We start from the raw sequence: 20,427 nt of genomic DNA on the forward strand, positions 1-20,427 counted from the left end.
TATCTATCTATCTATCTATCTATCTATCTATCTATCTATCTATCTATTCCTTTCATATTCTCATGAGTTACAAATATCATCTTTCTGTGTAGGAATGTAAACAGTTCAACTTTAATAAGTCCCTTATGATTTCTCTTTTCTGTTCACCTTTTCCTGCTTTTCTTGAGTCTTGTATTTGAAAGTCAAATTTTGTATTCAGCTTGGTTTTTTTTCCTCAAGAATGCATGAAATTTCTCTACTTAATTGAATAGAAATATTTTTCTCTCATGGATTACACTCACTTTTTCTGGGTAGGTGATTCTAGGTTTTAATTCTAACTCCTTTGACACCCAAAATATAATTTTCCAAGCCCTCTGATTCCTTAATGTGGAAGCTGCTAAATCTTGTGTGAGTTATGCCCCCAAAGTGAATAAACCTGGCATACACTTTGATCCAGAAATACTACAAATAGGCAAAAAGTGTAAAAAGAACAAAAAGAGAGGAAAAGAACGTATAAGCCCATTAACAGAGGAATGGAATTCTATTAGGCTGTAAGAAATGATGAAAGAATTGATTTGAGATAAACCTAGGAAAGCTAATAGGCACTAATATGGAGTGAAATGAATAGAACTAAGAGAATAATTTATGCAATAACCACAACTTTAAAAGACTTAATTCTAAGGGAGAGAGCCAAGATGGCAGAGTAAAAGTAGGGACTCACCAGAGTTCTCCCACAAACCCCAGCAGATACTTGTAAAAAATTACTCTAAAAAAATTCTAGAGTAGCATAACCCACAAAAAGACAAATCTCCAGCCGAGATAACCTGTAAGGTCAATAGTTAAGGTCTATTACACAAGGCTCAAAGAGAAGACAAGTCCATCACAGGCCATGACAGCACAGACCTGGCTCCAGAAAATCCTAAGCAGGCCTCAGGGGACTGAATCACTGGCAGTTGTGGCAGTTTCCAGAATTCTCAACCCACAAATACCCTAAGATAGGACCTGAGTGAAAGAGGAGCAGAGTCCAGCCCCAGCCCCTACAAACCAGAAGAAGGTTTAATGGAGTGACTGGATCAGCAGTGGTGGTTGCAGCTATTTTCAGAGCTGTCATCCTTTTGGGGTTGGTTAGTACGGCCACACTGCTGGTAGTGTGGTAGGGAAGGGGTGCTGAGTGAATTCAGGACAGTTATTTGTTCATGACTTTTCTTTCTTTACACTTCTTTTGAAATCTGATTGTCCTAGACCCTTAAGACAACTGAAGTTGCTTTATTTATGGTGCATAATTTCTGTTTTGGAAAGTTTTAAGAGTTTGTGGGAATCAGAGAAAATGTCTTGTCTTCCATTTTGTTTGTCAGGTGACCTCGAAGTTTCCATTTTAGAATAACTGGTAATGATAGAAGTAAATTTGCATTATATTTTCCTATTAATTTGGAATTATGTGAATATATTCTTTTGTAAATCATTTACCCATGAATATTTTCATTTCTGCAAATAATATATGTTATCTTGTAGTTAATGTCAGAAAAGCCCTGTTGTCAAAAGGAATATACTGGAATGTACTACAGATAATGATGAAGCACTTAAACTTTCCTCAAGTGGCTGAAAGTGGATGTAAAATGTTAAATCATCTTTTGGAAGGAAGGTAATGGAGATTTATGGAGCTATTAAATGTGTCTGATTTTGGCTCAGATAGAATTTTGTTATAAGCAGTTTTTAATAATTTCAATAATTTGAAGGTTAAACCTTTTTTTTTTGGAGAAATATGGTCCTCTATCTGTTAATTTTGTAGCATCATATAATCTTAGACCCGAGGCTTTTCAGTGATAGAAAGCATATTTATAGAATTTTAGAATTACTACTTAAAATTTCAACTTTATTCATAGGTGCTAGAATTTTTTAGGGGGAAGAATCTGTAGTTGCATTTATAGACAGTACTTACATATACTTCAAACTGTTAAGTGATGACAGCATTTATATAGTACTTTAAAGGTTACTATACACATTTTGTGTTATCTTATTTGATTTCATTTGATCCACTGATACAAGAGAAATAGATACAAGCAGAGAGAAATCTCCCTTGCTGTCTTCTGCTGCTGACTTAAATTTGTAACCTGTCAGCTAACAACCATTCAAAACCCGTTAGTAGGGCTTCATAAAATTGTGGATCTCCCATCCAAGGTACTGAATTTTTTTTTTTTTTTAAGCAATCAGGGTTAAGTAACTTGCTCAAGGTTACACGGCCAGTTATTTCTGGGTGTGGTGCTGAGTGTCTGAGCCCGGGATTCGATCTCCTGGTCGTCCCAACAATGGAGCCGGTACTCTTACTCGCTGAGCCACCTGGCTGCCCCTAAGCAATTGGGGTTAAGTAACTTGCTCAAGGTTACACGGCCAGGTGTTTCTGGGTGGGTGCTAAGTGTCTGAGCCTGGGATTCGATCTCCAGGTCTTCTCAACACTGGAGCTGGTGCTCTTACTTGCTGTGCTACCTGGCTGCCCCTGAGGTACTGAATTTTGATACTGATAAAAGTACATAAAGAAGACAGGAAAAAGTCCCTGGGATAGGAGTAACTTCCAAATGAGTAGTTGCATGTATACTAGCACATCAGATTAAAATAAAGTTTAGTTATGAGAAGATATTGCGTTGCAGTTACTATAGCTTCAATCTAATTGTTTAATCAATACTGGCAAATGAGAAATGAAGGTACAAAAGTGCTTTAAAATTATGTATAAAAATGTTCCTGAAATTATTTTCAGTGTCAGTTATCAGGAATACATGTGAGACTTTAAATTATTGTAGCTGGAAATATAGGCAATTTAATTACCAAAAATTCTTTTATAAGCAAGTTAATTTTTTGCTGACTGCTAAAATACAGATTAATTTCCACAAATTTTTAGAAAACTTTCACAATTGTATTTTTGAATTCAAAAAACTTAGCAATGTTGATGATAAGAATAAATGTTTTCTTTGCTGTTTGGTCATACTTCAACTATTTTTAAAATTTTGGGATGCATTATTACATTTCATTGAGGAAAATATCCAGGTGTGATGTGAATTTTATGTGTGGAGAAGAAAGTAATATTTGTAGCCTAAAAATCAGTCATGTGACGGTACTGTGCTCCAGTCATCTGCCATGCCAGTTTTCATATAGGAAGTCCCTTTTCTTCTGGGAGATTGCACTTTGCTGCATTTATGAAAATTTAATAAGAACTTGGGAAATTTGATTGAAATTAATTAATTTGATTAACACACTGGGCTGCACCTAGGTTGCTGTTAAATTTCTTATATTCAGTCCAAAAGATTAATTTCATGATGTTTCAAGGTTAATTGTATACAGTTTTAATTCAATTATAATCCTGCATAACATTCATCTCTCATGTTGTGGTTTTGCATGTATTAATATTCCATGTAGTATGTTTCACTTTTTATTATTTATTTACATTCCATATCTTCAGTAATCTTCATCTAGATGTAATGGCCTCTGTGACATCTAAAATAATAAAAGTTATGAAAAGTCACAAAACCTCATCAACAGTGCAGCTGGAAGCACTTCAAACTATTTTACATATTATTGTCCCAGGTGAGTGATGTAATTGGTTTTGTTTGCCACAGGTGATGAAATGGGAAAAGAAGTTAGATTGATTTCTGACTTATTAAGCATCTAGACATTTTGTTGAAAATAATAAAATATTTTTAGCCTTAATTAAACACTAATCTCATGTTTCAAGGGTCTAATTTTTTTAGAACCAAAATGCCTCTATACCAATAGTAAAAAGGTAGATGAGGGTCAAGTATCCTTAGGGTACAATTTAAAAAGATATAAAGTAATGTGATCAGTGAGCTCCAATATTGGACAACTTTTTTTTTTTGACAAAAAGTATTTTTATTTCATCTCTGAATTATTTGACATCTGAATAAGCGTTGACTCCTCAGGACACAGCCTTTGGCATCTTTTCCAACTTATTCATCAGCTTGTTGCACTGTGCCTTTCTCAGAAACATAGATGCCATCTAAAAATTTTCTGATATCCTTGTTTTTGACTGTGGTAGCCTGTTGGATCAGGGCAGCTGAGTTTGAAACAAGTTCAATATCATTTCCTTCAAGAATTAACTCATCTTTTTGGGCTTGAGAAACAGCACAAGCAACACCTGGTCTCATGCGCACTCTTCGGATATATTTTTCACCCAAGAAATTTCTGATTTCAACAAGTGAGCCATTCTCTTGAATAACAACATTGATGGGGAAGTGAGCATACACAGACCTTATCTTGTAACGAAAACCCAGGGTAACGCCTTTGATCATGTTTTGTACATGACTACAGATTGTGCGCACGGTTGCAAGTTCTTTTCGATTTCCCCACCACTTGTCTACCCGAAGCCTTTTTTTCTTCTTTCCAAGGAGACTGAGCTCAACATTGATATGGTTGAAATCCCTTCGGAGGATTCCTCTGGGCCCTTTCACAATAACTGTCCGACCCTTAAGAGAGATGTCAACATTTTCTGGGATGTCGACGGTCTGGTTGCTTAGAATGGTCTTCATTCTGGTAGTGAATGGGCCAAAGAGAGCTATTGGACAACTTTTAATGCTGCCATTGACATTGTGTAATACATTTTTAGGATTCTTTTGAAATTACCTTCATCTTCAGAAGACTGAAGATGAATTACACTATACGCCTTATGCAAGAGAGGTGCTAAAATCATGCAATCTTGAACATAGCCAACGTGAGAATTTGTTTTGTTGCATTATGCATGTTTGTTAAGAGTTTTGTTTCTGTTTCCCCTGTCCTCCTCTCTACTGATCAGTAGAGGAGAGTGGCAGTGAGAAGGGGAAAGATAATAAATAAATATTTAAAAAGAAACCTTTTCAAAATTACCTTTGGAGTCTGCAGGCACATTCTTTCAGATATCCTCAGTTGTTAGTTATAAGCCTCCTTTGAGGACTAGATTTGATTTTTTTTTCCAGACAAAAACCATTCATTGTCAAATTTGGTGAATTAGATGAATAATCAAGTTAGGAATCTGTTGGTGGTTATAAACCAAGTTGTAACTATAACAAGTAATGATTATGTTTTATAATTTTTATGGGCATTTGCTGGTTTTGAAAGAAGTCCTAAAGGATATATTAAAAATGTTTTGAGCATCATCAGTATCAGTGAAATAATATATGTCTTTCTGTGGTAACTACTTGAAAGATTAGCATTTATTGATTTACCTGTTTCCTGAAAGAGAAAAAACTTTCATTTGGCAGAAACTTCTCATTTTTTAAGTCCTTCTACTTTAGTCTTGTAGACACTCTTTATGTGCCTATTTTTAGGATCCATTGCTAATGGTTTCCTTACCAGGTCTCTCACCATAACCTGCCTAGGTTGTTTTTGCCTCATCGGTTTTGCTACCTGTGCTTTTGCCTGAACATATCCATCTCACTATGGATTAAAATCCTGGAGGAGGCATGGCTTCCTTTCCCTAACAGTACAGGTGGGACAAAGCAGTATGTTTATGTAAAAAAAAATTGGTGTCATTGCATAATAGTTACCTATATAATCATAGACACATCTATAAATATGGAAGCATTTAATATTGATATTATGCATGACTGAGTGCTACAATCTCAACTAGGCAGTGAAGAGCTATCCAGGTCCTTTTATTCTTTTGTCACAGTCTCTATAGCAGTTTTCTCAAAACTTTTCCTCTCTTCAAAAGACTCTAATTATACTTCTAAACCTTTTCTCTTTCAGAAGGTATACACTACTCTATTAAGAGAATTAAAGTCTCCCCTTTTGCTTTCCATATCTTCTCCATGTCTCAAAACCTCTGTCCTTATACCTTCTTTCCTCTTTAGTCTCAGAGTATGAGATGACCTCCTTGTTTCCAAAATTAACTCCTATACTTAGGTCTTTGATTCTATTCCCTTTTCTCATCTCTAGTACTTTTCTTTATTTTCTCTTTCCTTTTTTTTATATTCAGTCTCTTTCCCTAATCTCTCCTTTACTTTGTTTACAAATATGCTCTTTTCTTTCCTGCAATCACTTTGTCTTGATTTGCTATGCACATAAACACATCCTACTATTTCTCTTTACTTCTTCACCATAAATTTGATACTAGATTTCTAGAATGTCATCTGTAATTTGTTTCCTCCATGTCCTCACCATATGCTTACTCCTTGACTCCCTGTAGTCTGGCAGTGACCTCTTCTGAGCTCTTATTTTTATTGGATTTTCTGTAGCATTTGATGCTTTTGATCATCTCTTGTTGATATTCTTTCCTCTATTTGTTGCTGTGATGCTCTCCTCTCCTGGTTATCCACCTACCTTCACTGTTACTTCTCGATGCCTTTTGAAGATTTATATTCGTAATTCTTTGGAATATCTCATAGGGTCTCAGCTTTCCACTTGTCTCCCCCCACTTTCTCTATACATTTCATATACTTTAGCACTTCCCTTTATGCATCTATACTGCCACTTCCTAACCTATCCTGAAGCTTCTAGTACCTTATTTTCATCAGTGTGTTAAAATATCAGCCCGAATTCCTCACTAGGATCTCCAACTCATCATATCCAAAATTCTACTCATAATCTCCCCTTAAATATCCTTGGCTAAATACAAATTTTCTTGACCTGGTCTGTATTAGGTTATGGTATAGAGCAGGTAGGTGGTATAGTGATAGTGTTAGGCCTGGAGTCAGAAAGACTCATTTTCCTGAATTCACATTTGACCTCAGACACTGGCTATGTGACCCTGGCAGGTCACTGAACCCTGTTTGTCTGTTTCCTCATCTTCAAAATGAGCGGAAGAAGGAAACAGCATATCACTCCAGTGTCTTTGCCAAGAAAACTCCAAATGGGGTCACAGACACTCAGACACAATTGAAACAACTGAACAAAAAGCGATTATGATCTCAGATAAAGGAAAACCAAAAATAGTTCTAATTAAAAGAGATAATCAGGGAAATGGCATTTTTTTGAGGGGAAGCTAGGTGGTACAATAGATAGAGTTCCAGGCCTAGAGTTCAGATGTGGCCTCAGATGCTAGTTGTGTGACTGCACAAGTCATTTAACCCTGTTTGTCTTAGTACCTCACCTATAAAATGAGCTAGAGAAGGAAATGGCAAACCACTCCAGTGTCTTGTCCAAGAAAACCCAAAAGGAAGTCACAAAGAGTTGGACACAACTGAACAGCAACAGCTACAACTGGGAATTTAATGAAATATTTTTGAAATAGTTATTATGTAAACATTTATTAAAAAAGATAACTGTGGGCCAGCTAGGTGGTGCAGTGAATAGAGCACCGGCCCTGGAGTCAGGAGGATCTGAGTTCAAATCTGGCCTCAGACACTCAACACAAAAACTAGCCATGTGACCTTGGGCAAGTCACTTAACCCCAGTTCCCCTGCCTTCTCCCCCCTCTAAAAAGAAAAAAAAAGAAAAAAGATAACTGATATCGGTTTTGAAGATCATAGCATTTTCCATGAAATTTCTCAAGGTGCTCATTATGGAATTAATTGGATTAAAGTGAGCATTTATTTATAAAGACTTATAACCACACTCTTTGGGTTCTCAAAATATCATCAGTCATCAGTGATTGTGTTATCTATTGCATATCTGATTTCTAATTTTTTATATTGTCATTTGCACATTGCTATAGTATTGCCAAGTATAGACTGTCTTCTTTTTCTGTAATTATATTACCACTCTAGACCTTTCATTAACGTCATTTTACTAAAATTAAGGTAGTATGTTTTTTATATCACTACCATATATTACATTTTCTTTGCATCTAGTTTTATCCTTCTTACATACCTCATATCTGACCATCCATTATCTGTCAGACACTCATGACAGAATTTTCTAATGTAGTATTGGTTGAAGTCCTTTTAGTTCTGTAATCTCAGCCTGCCATTTCCCTGAAACAAATGAAAAAATCTTGTTTTATCAGATAATTCTTCTGTTTTAGTTAAGTTTTTGCCCTTCATTTGTATTCAGCAACTATCTACACAGACTATTCAGTCCACGTTTTCTACTTTGTCATGTAGTATTAGATTATGTAAATTCTTTACAACAAGTTTTCTTCTGAGTGTCAAAAAGTTCAACAAATAACTTACAGTTTACTAAAGTAGAAGTAAGAAGTATATTAATTAAAAAAAAAACTTCTCCAAAAAACTAGTAATTTGTTCCTTTGTGTTTAGAATCAAAGAAAGAACCTGAAGAAGATGCTTTATTAAATGTAAATCTAAAAGTGGTTAAAAACCAGTGCCTATTGAATGACATTCACAAACTGGTTCTAGGTGCTTTAAATAAGGTATGTTTAGAAATTCATTTTATTTTTCTATAAAGTATCCCAACAGCGAATGTTACTAAAATGTTCTTATTTAGGTTCCCTCTAGAACTGATGTTTAATTAACTTTTGTTCTTGTTACTAACATTAATAGCTGGAAGGAATGATGTTTTATAGTGCTGACAAGACTATTAGATTTTATTACCTGTCATTTGCTTACAGTCCTATGTGAGCTGCATGGTATAGTTGATAGAGAAACAACCCTCCTGAGTTATTGAAGATTTCCATTCAAGTCTTGCCTCTGCTGCCCTTTAGTTCTGTGATATCAAGCAAGTAACTTAATTTCCACTAGCAGCTCTCTAAGATTATAAGTTGGATTTAATGGATTAATGGATGGCGTGTCTGTACTGAGAATTCCTTATGTAAAATATACATATGTATATATGCGTTATATGTATGTATAGATACATATCTATCTATATATCTAATCACTGGAGTAAAACAAGACAGTGGTTTTTCTTTATAATATTATTGTGTAAATTATTTTCCTAGTTCTGCTTACTTCATTCAGTATCAGTTCACAAAGTTTTCTCTGAAATTGTCCATTTCATAATTTCCTATGGCACAATAATATTCTGTTACATTCATATACCACAGTTTATTTAGCCATTTCCCAATGGGGAGGGGACCCCCTTACTTTCCAATTTTTATTTGCTAGGAAACAAGAAACTATAAATATTTTTGTATATATGAATGCTTTTCTTCTTTTTTTGTTCTCTTAGGAGTATTGGCCTAGTAATGGTGTTCTTGGGTCAATGGGCATATAGACAGTTTAATAAGTTTTTGGACATAGTTACAAATTACGACTGGATCAGTTCACAGCTCTGAAAATGTTGACCTTATTTTCAGTGATCTTTTGAAAGATGTTGGAGAATTAGAGAAAAGAAAATATCCAGATCATAAAAAAAGTAAACCATTTGGTCAGTCAGCCAGATTTCAATTTTTGGCAAGATTCTAGAAAGTACCATGGGAATAGTTAGTATAGTAAACTCTCAGAAAAAGAAAGTGGTAATTACAGAAAAAACAAAAACAAAACCCAAGGACATCCAGAATAGGTTATGACAGACACACATTTTTTGATATAGTTATTAGACTTACATCAGGGGAATGTCATATACATGATTTACTTAGATTTCAGAAAATAATTTGATAAAATTTCTTACATTATTCTTGGGGTAAAGATGAAGAGACATGAGCTAGTTGATGGTATAGTTAGTTGGATTTAGAACTGGTTGAATATGTGGGCCCCTAAAATATTTATTTGTGTCTCTTTATTAGTCTGAAAGGAGGTTTCCAGTGGAATGCCACAGAAACCGGTGGGTTGTTTCTATACAGTTTAACAATTTTGTTTCTTAGTTGAATAGGGAATAAAGCAAATTTGCAGATGATGCAAAGCTATGAGGGAGTGTTAATAACTAGATGAAAATGAGGGCCAAATATATCTCAAAAAGCTAGAATATTAAGCCACTAAGACTGTACTAGCATACCCAGGACCTGACTCACATGGATTGCAGCAAAACTCAACCCCATATTCCAGTTTTCCTTGGCCTCTTTCTCATGTAGGTGAACCCTGGCTCTAGGATACACAAGTTTGCTTGGGTCACTACAGACAGAGCTGCAGCAGCCGCTCAGGAGCAGAACCTTAACAGATATCCAGTACCAAGGTAAGACAGTCCCACAGCAACAAAACTCTAAAGCTGTGAACTGCTGGTGTTCAGCGAGAGAAATGAGGAACAGTGGGAGCAGAAGAGGACTCTGGGAAGAGAAAGAAAACATGTTAGGGGAGGTGGGAGGGGGAAGAGAGAGGGCTGGCTTTGTAGCACTCCACTAAATATAGTGGACAAAGCTTAGCATCCAGATATGACCAATTCTGTTTGCTCAAAAAGTCACTCGGGGCAGAGACCTAGGCTGGTAAACCATAAATTGACCAGTGTGAGATGGGGCTGAGACATTTTGAGATCCACCCCCAGAGGAAATCACTGACAGAGGGGAAAGAGCCAGAAAGTTATGAATAAAGGAAAATAAGAAAAAAACAAAAATAAGGAAATTACTAAAGATTTCAGGAAAAAGAAAACTTAAAAATCTTAAATATAAGCACATAAATTGGCAGAGAAAACATGAACAACAGAAGGAAATATGGCCTCCAGATCTAGCAAATGAGTTTAGGCTTTTGTGAATAGATACTACAAAAAAAAAAAAAGAAAAATGACCTAATACTTAAAGAGATTTTGAACCCTGTGTATGTAAGGAAAAGCAAGTATACTGATCCTGAGTGGTTCAGAAGAGAAATGAGAATTGCAGAGCAAATAGTGGGCAGAATAGAAAAACTGGTAAGTCTTACCAAAGAAAGTACAGGAAATTGGGTCAACAAATTCTCATATGGAGAAGTGAAGGACAGTCTAGAAGAAAAATAAAAAGCAAAGCACTAAAAGAGAATATTTCATCTATGTAAGCAAAACATACTGACCTCAAAGACAGGATGTATAGAGCCAACCTAAGGACCATAGATCTTCTAGAGAAAAACTACAAGAGGTAGAACCTGAATATCATAATGTAAGAAATTATAAAAAAAAAACTGCTCAGAACTTCTAAACACTGATAATAAAATACCAATGGAAAGAATTCATAGATCTCCAGAAAAAAAAAAACCAAAAATCAAAACTCTAAGACTGGTTAAACTTAATTTAATTTCAAAACAAAAGGTTCTGTGGGCAATCAGGAGAAAGACCTTCAAATACAAAAGAAACAAAATTCAAATAATACAAAATTATTCTTTACTCACGAGATAAAGCCAGGAGGGAATGAAATAATATGTTCAAAAGAGCAAGGGAGCTAAAGTTAACTTTCATGCAAATATGAGTTTATCCATAAATGAAAAAACATGGACATTCAGTAGTAAAGAGGCATTTGAAACATCCTCAGAAAGAAGTCAAGAAATTTGCTTCTTGAACACTGCAAACAGTAGAAATACCCAAGGGATGAATAAATGTAACAGCCAAGGAAAGCAACAGCAGCAGAGTGACGGCAGAGATACCAGTAAGAGACTTCTTTCTAATGTACTCACGGAGACAGGGGTAATGGTCTAAGTCTCATAGAAACAGGGATGAGGTATTTTATGGACAGAACTTTGGTGACAGCCTACAGGTGAATCAGTATTTTCTGTGAGATCACTTTACAGCTTGGGGGGGGGGAGGGAGAGAAGGAGAGAAGGAACAGAAGGATTCCTTCCTTATAGTTAGACAACACTTGCTATGACAAAAGACTTGACTTAAAAAAAATCATATATTGACATTGTGATACACTAAATGTGTATGAGAATTTATGAGACAACAATATGATGTGGCAGCTAATAAAACCAAAAAACCATAAATTATAATAGGTTCATAGGATTTAGAACTAGAAGGAAATAATTGCCTTGAATTTTACATCTAGGGACTGTCTGAAGGTCAACCCACTGGGCCACTAGTCAGTCTTGAAGGGGAAAAAATTTAAAGGCCCTCAGAACTTATGGATCTTATTCTTCTGCAGTGAGGAAAGGGGCAGAAGGCAACAAGAACTACAGTGTTTTAGATCATTATTAAATTAAATGTCATTATATATAAATTAATTAATTTAATTAATAGTAAATGTTAATTTAAACTCCAAAATCAGAGGTCAGCAAACTATGCATGGTCTGCTACACATTTTTGTGCTATCCAGTGAGCTAAGAATGGTTTTTATGTTAAAAATTTTTTTTTTACTATATTTAAACATGCAAAGACCATTCTTAGTTCAAGGGCAATAAGAAATAAAAGCTGGGCTGGATTCATCCTGGGAACATAGTTGGTTGAAACTCGCTTTACATTAATAAATGAACTAATATTTATTAATCATCAATTCTAGGCACTGTACTAGGCCCTGGGAATATGAATATAAAGAATGAAATAATCCATACTCACAATGAGCTTGCATTCTAATAGAGTAGACATCAGTTATAGGTTATATTTTATACACACACATATATGCCCATACAAATATAATGTATGTGTGTGTATAATAAAGTATTTAAGGTAAATTACATTATCAGTAGTGTGTAGGATATATACTATGTGTATACACACAAACATATATATATATATATACACACACATATATAGCACAAATATAAAGTTAATAAATATATTCACATTGTTCCCCATTTCTCTGACTGGGCACTGGCAGTTAGGAGCTTTGCAACTTTGGTGCTGTGGGGGTTGTCTTACTGGGTGCTGGATATCTGCCATGGCCCCCAGCAGGCTTCTGCTCCTGAAGGGCTGCTGTCTGTATTGACCTGAGCAAACTGGTGCATTCTGGTGCTCGGGTCCTACTACACTGGAAGGAGGGCAGGGGGAATTGGAGTGTGGGGTTGAGTTTTGATGCAAGCCACGGTCCTTGTACTAGCAGGTCCCTGGTTCTTGTTATTGGTGATGTGGGAGAGGTGCTGAGTGAACTTAGGGTAGGCATCAGTTGATGGTATGGGTTTTTTTTTAACCTTTTGAATTCTGAGTATGTTAATAGGATGGTTGCTTTATCTTTGGCATATAATTTCTGTTTTGGAGAGGTTTGAGGTCATGAGGATCTGAAAAAAATGCTTTGTCTTTCATCTTGTTGCCCACATAATATGGAAGATGGAGACCATTTATAATGAAATAAAGTTTTAACAAATTTCATGGATGCCAAGTTAACCCCTATTTTCGAGACACTGTTGTGGTTTTCATCTGTCATTTGGCCCATGCGAATAATTTTATTCTTAATTAGTGAAGACTATGACCATGAGTGTTCTTCCAGTGCTATAAGGACAAAGAAATGAAATGTTATAATATGAGATTTGTTTGTTTGCAGAGATTGATTTGATGTAATTCTCCTTCCTAAGTATAGGAATTTGTAATATTTAAAATACATATTTATTGAAATAATTCTTGGAATCTTGTATTAAATAAATCAAGAATTATGATTTTGCATATGTAGTTTTGTTAATATCTATATGTAAATATTTTTGGCATTAGAAGAAAGTAAATCCTAGTTTTGAATGAACAGTTTTTTTTATTACTTGCCTGTTAAAAATCCTTTTTCTTATTTGAAATTTTTAGTTTATTGGAAATCCTGGAATTCAAATATGTGGATTAAAAATAATTTCTTCTTTAGTAAATTGTTCTGGAGCATTAGAAATGTTTTCTCAACAAGGAGCCCTTGATTCCGTACTTCATACACTACAGATGTATCCAGGTGACAGAGGTCAGTAGAAATATGTTTTTTATTAAGTAGATAAGATTTGGAATAACTTGGCATAGGTCAATCTTCTATCTGATCTTATTCAGCACTTTTTAAAAAGATTCCTTTCTTTTAAAAATAAGCAAACACATACACAACAAAATTGTTGCTCTGGGGAAGAATTGAGAATTTACACCTACTGTCCTTCAATTCAGAGGTTATAGAATGATGGGTGTGGAATATTATATATACTGCCAAGTGTGGTTGATATGTTCATTAGTTTTGCTGAAGTATTCTTTTTTCTTTCTCTGTTTTTAAACCTCTGCTATAAGGTAGGGGGAGGTGAGAGGAATATCTTAGGAAAAAATAATGCAAAACCAAAATGCAGCAATAGAAATAAATATTTTAATTTTCTTCTTGGTTTGAAAGCCATTATTGTTGTGTTCATTTTTTTCTTGTCCTAGCAATTCAGTGCCTTGGTCTGAGTCTACTAGGATCTTTGATTACAAAAGAGAATTTGTGCACAGAAACTCAGGATCTGCTTGCAAATATTCTGGTTTCCAGCTTAAAACGATTTAAGGATGTTGTTGAAGTACAGATAAGTGTATGTGAATTATTTTAAAGCAAATTTAAGAGTATGTTTAATTTTCTTTTTATGGCAGTTATTTCAACTCCATTTGACCAGAGATGGATATCTCTTGGATACTCATTCACAAAATCAGAATGTTTAGCATGTTTCGTCAACATACTTATATATGTTAGCATACTTCATCAAGACAGAATTTGCCATAAACATTTTAAAAACAAGCACTTGGTATAATAATGTCATTTGTGTTAGTATTATAAAATAGTTTTGACTTTGTGGAACCTCTTGAAAGTCTCTTGAGTATGTTGAGGTGTCTTTGAACCATATTGCAGAACTGATCTAGTCCAATACCCTTGTTTTAGAAATATGGAAAAAAAGACCCAGAGAGATGATTTGCCATGATGCTGAAATTAAAATAGGATTAATTGGAATATCCAAACTTTGTCCAATAGTAGCTGTATGATTAAATGTAATATCCCAAATTTTAAGCACATTTGCCAAATTCTTTTAATTTTGCTTTTTAAATCATTGGTTGTTTATTTCATCTTTTTATGTGTGTCCTATTTTCAGGGATTTCAAACAACTTTGACAATACTTGAATTATCACTTGGTTTTGCAAAGCTGCTGCTAAGTCATCATTCATATGACTCACTAATTTTCTATCAGATGTCCAGGTGTTTCACTGAACAAACAGATAATCAGGTAAACATTTCTTCTTACTATTGTGTTAAAGGTCATGGATCTGTCTGTTCCACAGTTACCATTTCTTTTCTTAATTTCTAGTTTCAGAATCTTTGTTGTGAAGTCTTTGCCAAAATAACTTGTGATGATGATATTAAAAATGTACTACTGGCAAAAGCCTGTGAGGAAAACAATAGCATTATGGCCGAATGTCTCCTCCTTTTGGGAGCTGATATTAATAAAGTGATTGGAAAAACTTCTTTGATCTGCCAGGTAAATATTCAAATGGACACAGTTATTTTAAAATATGAGTATAAATGATGAAGTGGGAGTACATTCCAGTTATGGAGGATTGCCAGTGCAAAAAGGATGAGAAAGAATGCTATTTATAAAGAAGAGTAAGCAAGGAAAGTTTGTCTGAACTGCACTGTGCATGGATGGAAATGATGAGGAATAAGGCTATAAAAGTAGCTTGGGCTAAGGTTATTAAAAGCTTTAAATGCCAAAAAACAAGAACTAATATTTGATCTTGGAGGTAATAACTGATCTATTGAGTAAGGTAGTGATTTGATCATACTCTTGCTTTAGGAAAATCACTTTGGGAGGAGTTGGAAGGATGAATTAGAGTGAGGAGAGATTGGAGGTAGGGAAACCAATTAGGGGACTATTGTAGTAGTCTAGGCAAGAGGTGCTGAGAGCCTGAGATAAGTGACAATGAGCAGAGAGAGGGGAAAAGATGAGGCAGATGTTGTTGTTCATCCTTTGTTCTCGAAGAGAACTGGTGAAATCATGAGAGTGATGTCTTTCTTGACTTGTGTGTGAATTGGATATGAGTGGGCCAGACCTGTGGAAAGTTGTCAGCCTCAGTCTCTCCTCCAGAGTCATCAAAGTACAGTGGCAAGACAATGGTCAAGACTGGCTATGACCTAATTAAGCACATGCTATGTGGCTATGACCCAATAACATATGCTATGAATAGTCCAAGTGGCTAAAAGACAATGGCTACATGATCTTATTAAAGTGGTAATTTATCTTTCTGGTTAAATACCTTCCAGCATCTAATCCTTGTTAGTAATATTTGGAAAATTCTCTGAAGGAGATTTTCTCAAAGCAATGGCAGTTCTTTTAAATTTATTATTATTATATTATACTTTTCTTCTTATGTACAAGATGTATTAATATATTAATTAGATAATAATATATTAATAATAAATATGATTATTTTAGTTTTTCATGAAAGTCATTATGAGGCTGTCCATCCTCCAATCCCTCAGCTTCTCAGTTCTTTGCTAGGCCATTATCACCTTCCTGATGTCATGGTTCTCTTTGGGAACAAAGGACAAAGATCTGTGGGCTTCTCTTGCCAAAGGTAACCTTGCTAAACACACAAATGATCCCATTCCATCCTATCTTCTCCAGTAGATTGTCTTATCTGTCTTTATTCTCTCACTTATCTTCAGTCTTTTCCTTTTTTTCTTCCTACAAACACACCTATATCTCCTCCATCATTTTTTTTTTTGCCTTTTGGAGGGCAATTGGGGTTAAGTAACTTGCCCAACGTTACATGGCTAGTTTGTGTGTGTGTGGGTGTGGGTGTGGGTGTTAAGTGTCTGGGGCTCAAACCGAACTCAGGTCCTCCTGACTCTGGGGCCAACACTTTACTCACTGTGCCACCTAGCCACCCCTTCCTCCATCATTTTTAATAGCATGTTATTTTTTCCCAAATACATGTCGAGACAGTTTTTAGCATTCATTTTTATAAGATTTTGAGTGTTACATTTTTCTCCCCCTTTCCTGCCCTCCCTTCTTCCTAAAATGGTAGGCAATTTGATATAGTTTATGCATGTGCTGTCTTGTAAAACCTATTTCCATATTAGTCACAGTTGTGAAAGAAGAAACAGATCAAAAGAAAAAAAAAACCACAAGAAAGAATAAAGTAAGTGAAAAGAGTGTACTTTGATCTGCATTCAGAGTCCATCAGTTCTTTATCTGAATGTGGCTAGCATTTTCCTTCATGAGCTCTTTGTACTTGTCTTATATCACTGTATTGCTCAGAAGAGCTGAGTCATTTGTAGTTGAGCAGCACAATGTTGCTGATAAAGTGTACATTGTTTTCCTGGTTCTCCTCATTTCACTTTGCATCAGTTTGTATAAGGCATTCCAAGTTTTTCTATAATCTCCCTATTCCTCATTTCTTATTGTACAGTAGAATTCCATTACATTCATAATGAATGAATGAACATGAACAACTTGTTCAGCCATTCCCCAAATAATGGGCATCCCCTGAATTTCCACTATTTTGCCACCATGAAAAGGGCTAATATAAATATTTTTGCACATATAGCTCCTCTCCCCGTTTTTATGATTCTTTGAGATACAGACCTAGTAGTGGTATTGCTGGATCAAAGCATGTTCAGAGTTTGGTTGCCCTTTGGGCATAGTTCCAAATTGCTCTTTAGAATGATTGGATAAGTTTACAACTCCACCAACGGTGCATTAGTGTCCCAATTTTCCCACATCCTTTCCATTTTCCTTTTTTGTCATTAGCCTATCTCAGTGGTATGAGGTGGTACTTCAGAGTTGTTTTAATTTGCATTTCTCTAATCAAAAGAGATTTACAGCAGTTCTTCATATGTTTTTAAGTTCTTCATCTGAAAAGTACTTGTTCATATCCTTTGACCTTTGACCATTTATCAATTAGGGAATGGCTTATATTCTTATAAATTTGACTTAGTTCTCTATAATGAAGAGAATTCTTCATTGAGAAATGAAGCCTTTATCAGAGACATTTGCTATAAAGATTATTTCCAAGCTTCCTGCTTTCCTTGTAATCTTGGCTGCATCGGTTTTGTTTGGATAAAAGCTTTTTATTTTAATATAATCAAAATTATCTATTATACATTTCATAATGCTCTTTATCTCTTGATTGGTCATGAAATGTAACTCATTTATTCTCCTTTAAGAATACTTGATGAGTATATGTTTAGTATTGATATTACTTCATTGTCTATGGCACCTTTTAGCAAGATGTAGTTTCCTTCCTTATCTCTTTTAATTAGGTCTATTTTTTCTTTTGCTTTGTCTGAGATCAGGATTGCCACCCCTGCTTGTTTTACTTCAGCTGAAGCATAACAGATTCTGCTCCAGCCCCTTACCTTTACTCTGTGAATGTGTCTGTTTCTAGTGTGTTTCTTGTAAACAACATATAGTAGGATTCTGGTTTTTGATGGACTCTGCTGTCTGTTTCTGTTTTATGGGAGAGTTTATTCCAGCATATTCACAGTTATTATTACTAACTGGGTATTCCCTTCCATCCTATTCTTCCACCTATCTTTCCTTTCTCCTTTCACCCTTTCCCTTCTTACCAGTGTTTTGCTTCTATCTGCTGCCCTCTCTTCTGTCTGTTCCCCCCTTCATTCTTTTACTTAATCTCTTCCTCTCCTACTGTTTTGTTGAGTAAGATAGATATCTCTAAGTAATGATGAGAGTAAGGTTCAAGCAATGTACATCACCCACCCTTCCATTTTTCCCTCCACTGAAATAGGTTTTTTGCACCTCTTCATGTGACATGATTTACCCTATTTTACCTCTCCCTTCCTTCTGCTTCTAGTGTACTCCTCTTTCTCATTCCTTAATTATTTTTTTATGTCATTTCCTCAAATTCACCTTATACCCATGCCTTTTATCTATGTATATTCCTTCTAGCTGTACTATCCTTTTCCCATGTTGGGATATAAAAACTCAGCTCCATTTAATCTCTTATGTTTTCTTCCCCTTTTCCCCTTTTCACATTTCTCTTGATTCTTCATATTGCGATCATATCTTTTGTTCAGTTCTGGTCTTCTCCTTATGAAAGCTTGAAATCCTTCTATTTCATTGAATGACCATTTTTTTTCCCCTGGAAGTGTTTTCCTTAATTTTGATGAGTAGGTGATTGCTTGTTGTAGTCCTAGCTCCTTTGTCTTCCAAAATATCATGTTTCCTTTAATATTGCAGCTGCTAAGTCCTGTGCAATCCTGATTGTGGCTCCCAGACATTTGAATTATTTCTTTATGTCCACTGGCAGTATTTTTTTCCTTTCTATGATATTTCTGAAATTTGACTTTAATGTTCCTTGGAGTTTTTATTTTGGGATCTCTTTCCTGAGGTGATTTGTGGATTCTTTCAATGCCTGTTTTACCTTCTGGTTCCAGGACATCAGGGCAGTTTTCTTGATAATTTCTTGAAAGATGCTGTCCAGATCCTTGTTATGATTATGGCTTTTAGGTAGTCCAATGATTCTGACATTGTCTTTCCCAGATCTCTTTTCCAGGTCAGTTTTTTTTTCCATGCAGTATTTTACATTTTCTTAATTTTTTTTATTTTTTTGAATTTGTATGATTGATTCTTGATGTCTCACGGAGTCATTAGTGTTCCCTTGCCAAATTCTACCTTTTAAGGAGTTGTTTTCCTCAGTTAGGTTTTGTACTTCCTTTTGCATTTTCCAATTGAACTTGTTTTCTTCAGAGAATTTTTGTATTTCCTTTTGGCCAATTCTACTTTTTAAGCAGTTGTTTTCTTTTTACAAACTGTTAGCCCTTTTTTCATAATTCTCTTGCATCATCCTCAGTTCTTTTTTCAATTTTCATTCTACTTCTCTTTTATGATTTTTTAAGCTTTTTTTTTTTTTTTAAGCTCTTCCATTAGTTCTTTCTGGGCTTTTGAGATCACTTCCCATTTTTCTTTTGGGTTTTGACCTTAGAGTTTTAGACATTTTTGTCCTTTTCTGAATTTGTGTCTTGATCTTCCCTGTCACCATAATAGATTTCTGCTTTTTTTTTTTTGCTCATTTTTTTTGGACTTTTTCCTTTCATTTAAATTTGAGCTCCACTCCCTGGGTAGAAGGGTGTAGCAGCAAGCACCCCAAGCGCGTCCTCAGGGTTTGCTGCCAATACAGGTTCTTAGATCTGCGTTGTTAAAGGAAAGCAACTCAAAATGGGTTAACAAGCTTACTTTAATCAGTCAGACATATATCGTTTACCTTATTCAGGGGAAAAAGGTCAGCACCCCAACTTCAGAATATACAGACAGAATTATCAAGACAGAAACAGATCAAGTAGACAGATTTCCAAACTGTCCAACCATTACATCCATACCCAGTCAACATCTGGGTTTCCACATCTGGGTTTTTCAAAGCCGGGGGACTCTCAACAATGGCTTCCCAGAATTCAGATCAAATCACAGAACACTTCTCAAAGTGAGTCCCAAAACAAAGCTACACATCAGGGCTTATATAGCCTTCTCCTGGCTCAGAGAATGTAACAACCTTATTGACTCACTGGCCAATCAAGAAGTATCTACTGAAAAACAAGCCTCCCTCCCCAGGCTTCAGGTGCATTTTAGTCTAGGGGCAGGGAAGATCTTCCAAATTTGCATTCCCACTACATTCGGCCCCAAGATCTTTCATGCCCATAAGCATAGACAATTTACTTTTGAATTAGCTCTGAACATTTCTTAGGTCACATTTTCAAAGTACAGAACTAAAGTTACCAAACTGGCCACTGGGCCTTAAACACAAAGTATACATAGCATTATCACTTCAGTTCAAAACAAGAGTTCAAATAAAGTTCTCTGGGGGGGGGGGGGG

General features: G+C 35.3%; 2 protein-coding genes across 3 annotated transcripts in view; one reads left to right on the plus strand and one right to left on the minus strand.

Moving 5' to 3' along the window:
- LRRK2 (leucine rich repeat kinase 2) overlaps positions 1-20,427 on the plus strand; it is a 244,910-nt gene that overhangs the window by 65,905 nt on the left and 158,578 nt on the right. For both annotated transcript variants that reach the window (XM_069099462.1, XM_069099463.1), the window contains exons 12-18: positions 1,492-1,621; positions 3,431-3,555; positions 8,157-8,269; positions 13,414-13,558; positions 13,999-14,138; positions 14,691-14,822; positions 14,904-15,074. In XM_069099462.1, coding sequence (XP_068955563.1) covers positions 1,492-1,621; positions 3,431-3,555; positions 8,157-8,269; positions 13,414-13,558; positions 13,999-14,138; positions 14,691-14,822; positions 14,904-15,074 — 956 coding nt within the window. The remainder of the gene's footprint in view (positions 1-1,491; positions 1,622-3,430; positions 3,556-8,156; positions 8,270-13,413; positions 13,559-13,998; positions 14,139-14,690; positions 14,823-14,903; positions 15,075-20,427) is intronic.
- Positions 3,834-4,573, minus strand: LOC138169866 (large ribosomal subunit protein uL6-like). Its single transcript, XM_069099464.1, has one exon. The coding sequence runs from the start codon at positions 4,512-4,514 to the stop codon at positions 3,936-3,938; it is 579 nt and encodes a 192-aa protein (XP_068955565.1). The 5' UTR covers positions 4,515-4,573; the 3' UTR covers positions 3,834-3,935.

This window comes from Petaurus breviceps, unplaced genomic scaffold (assembly GCF_028583685.1).
Source record: "Petaurus breviceps papuanus isolate PSGF00001 unplaced genomic scaffold, PetGlider_PUasm1.0 379, whole genome shotgun sequence".
Taxonomy (NCBI): domain Eukaryota; kingdom Metazoa; phylum Chordata; class Mammalia; order Diprotodontia; family Petauridae; genus Petaurus; species Petaurus breviceps.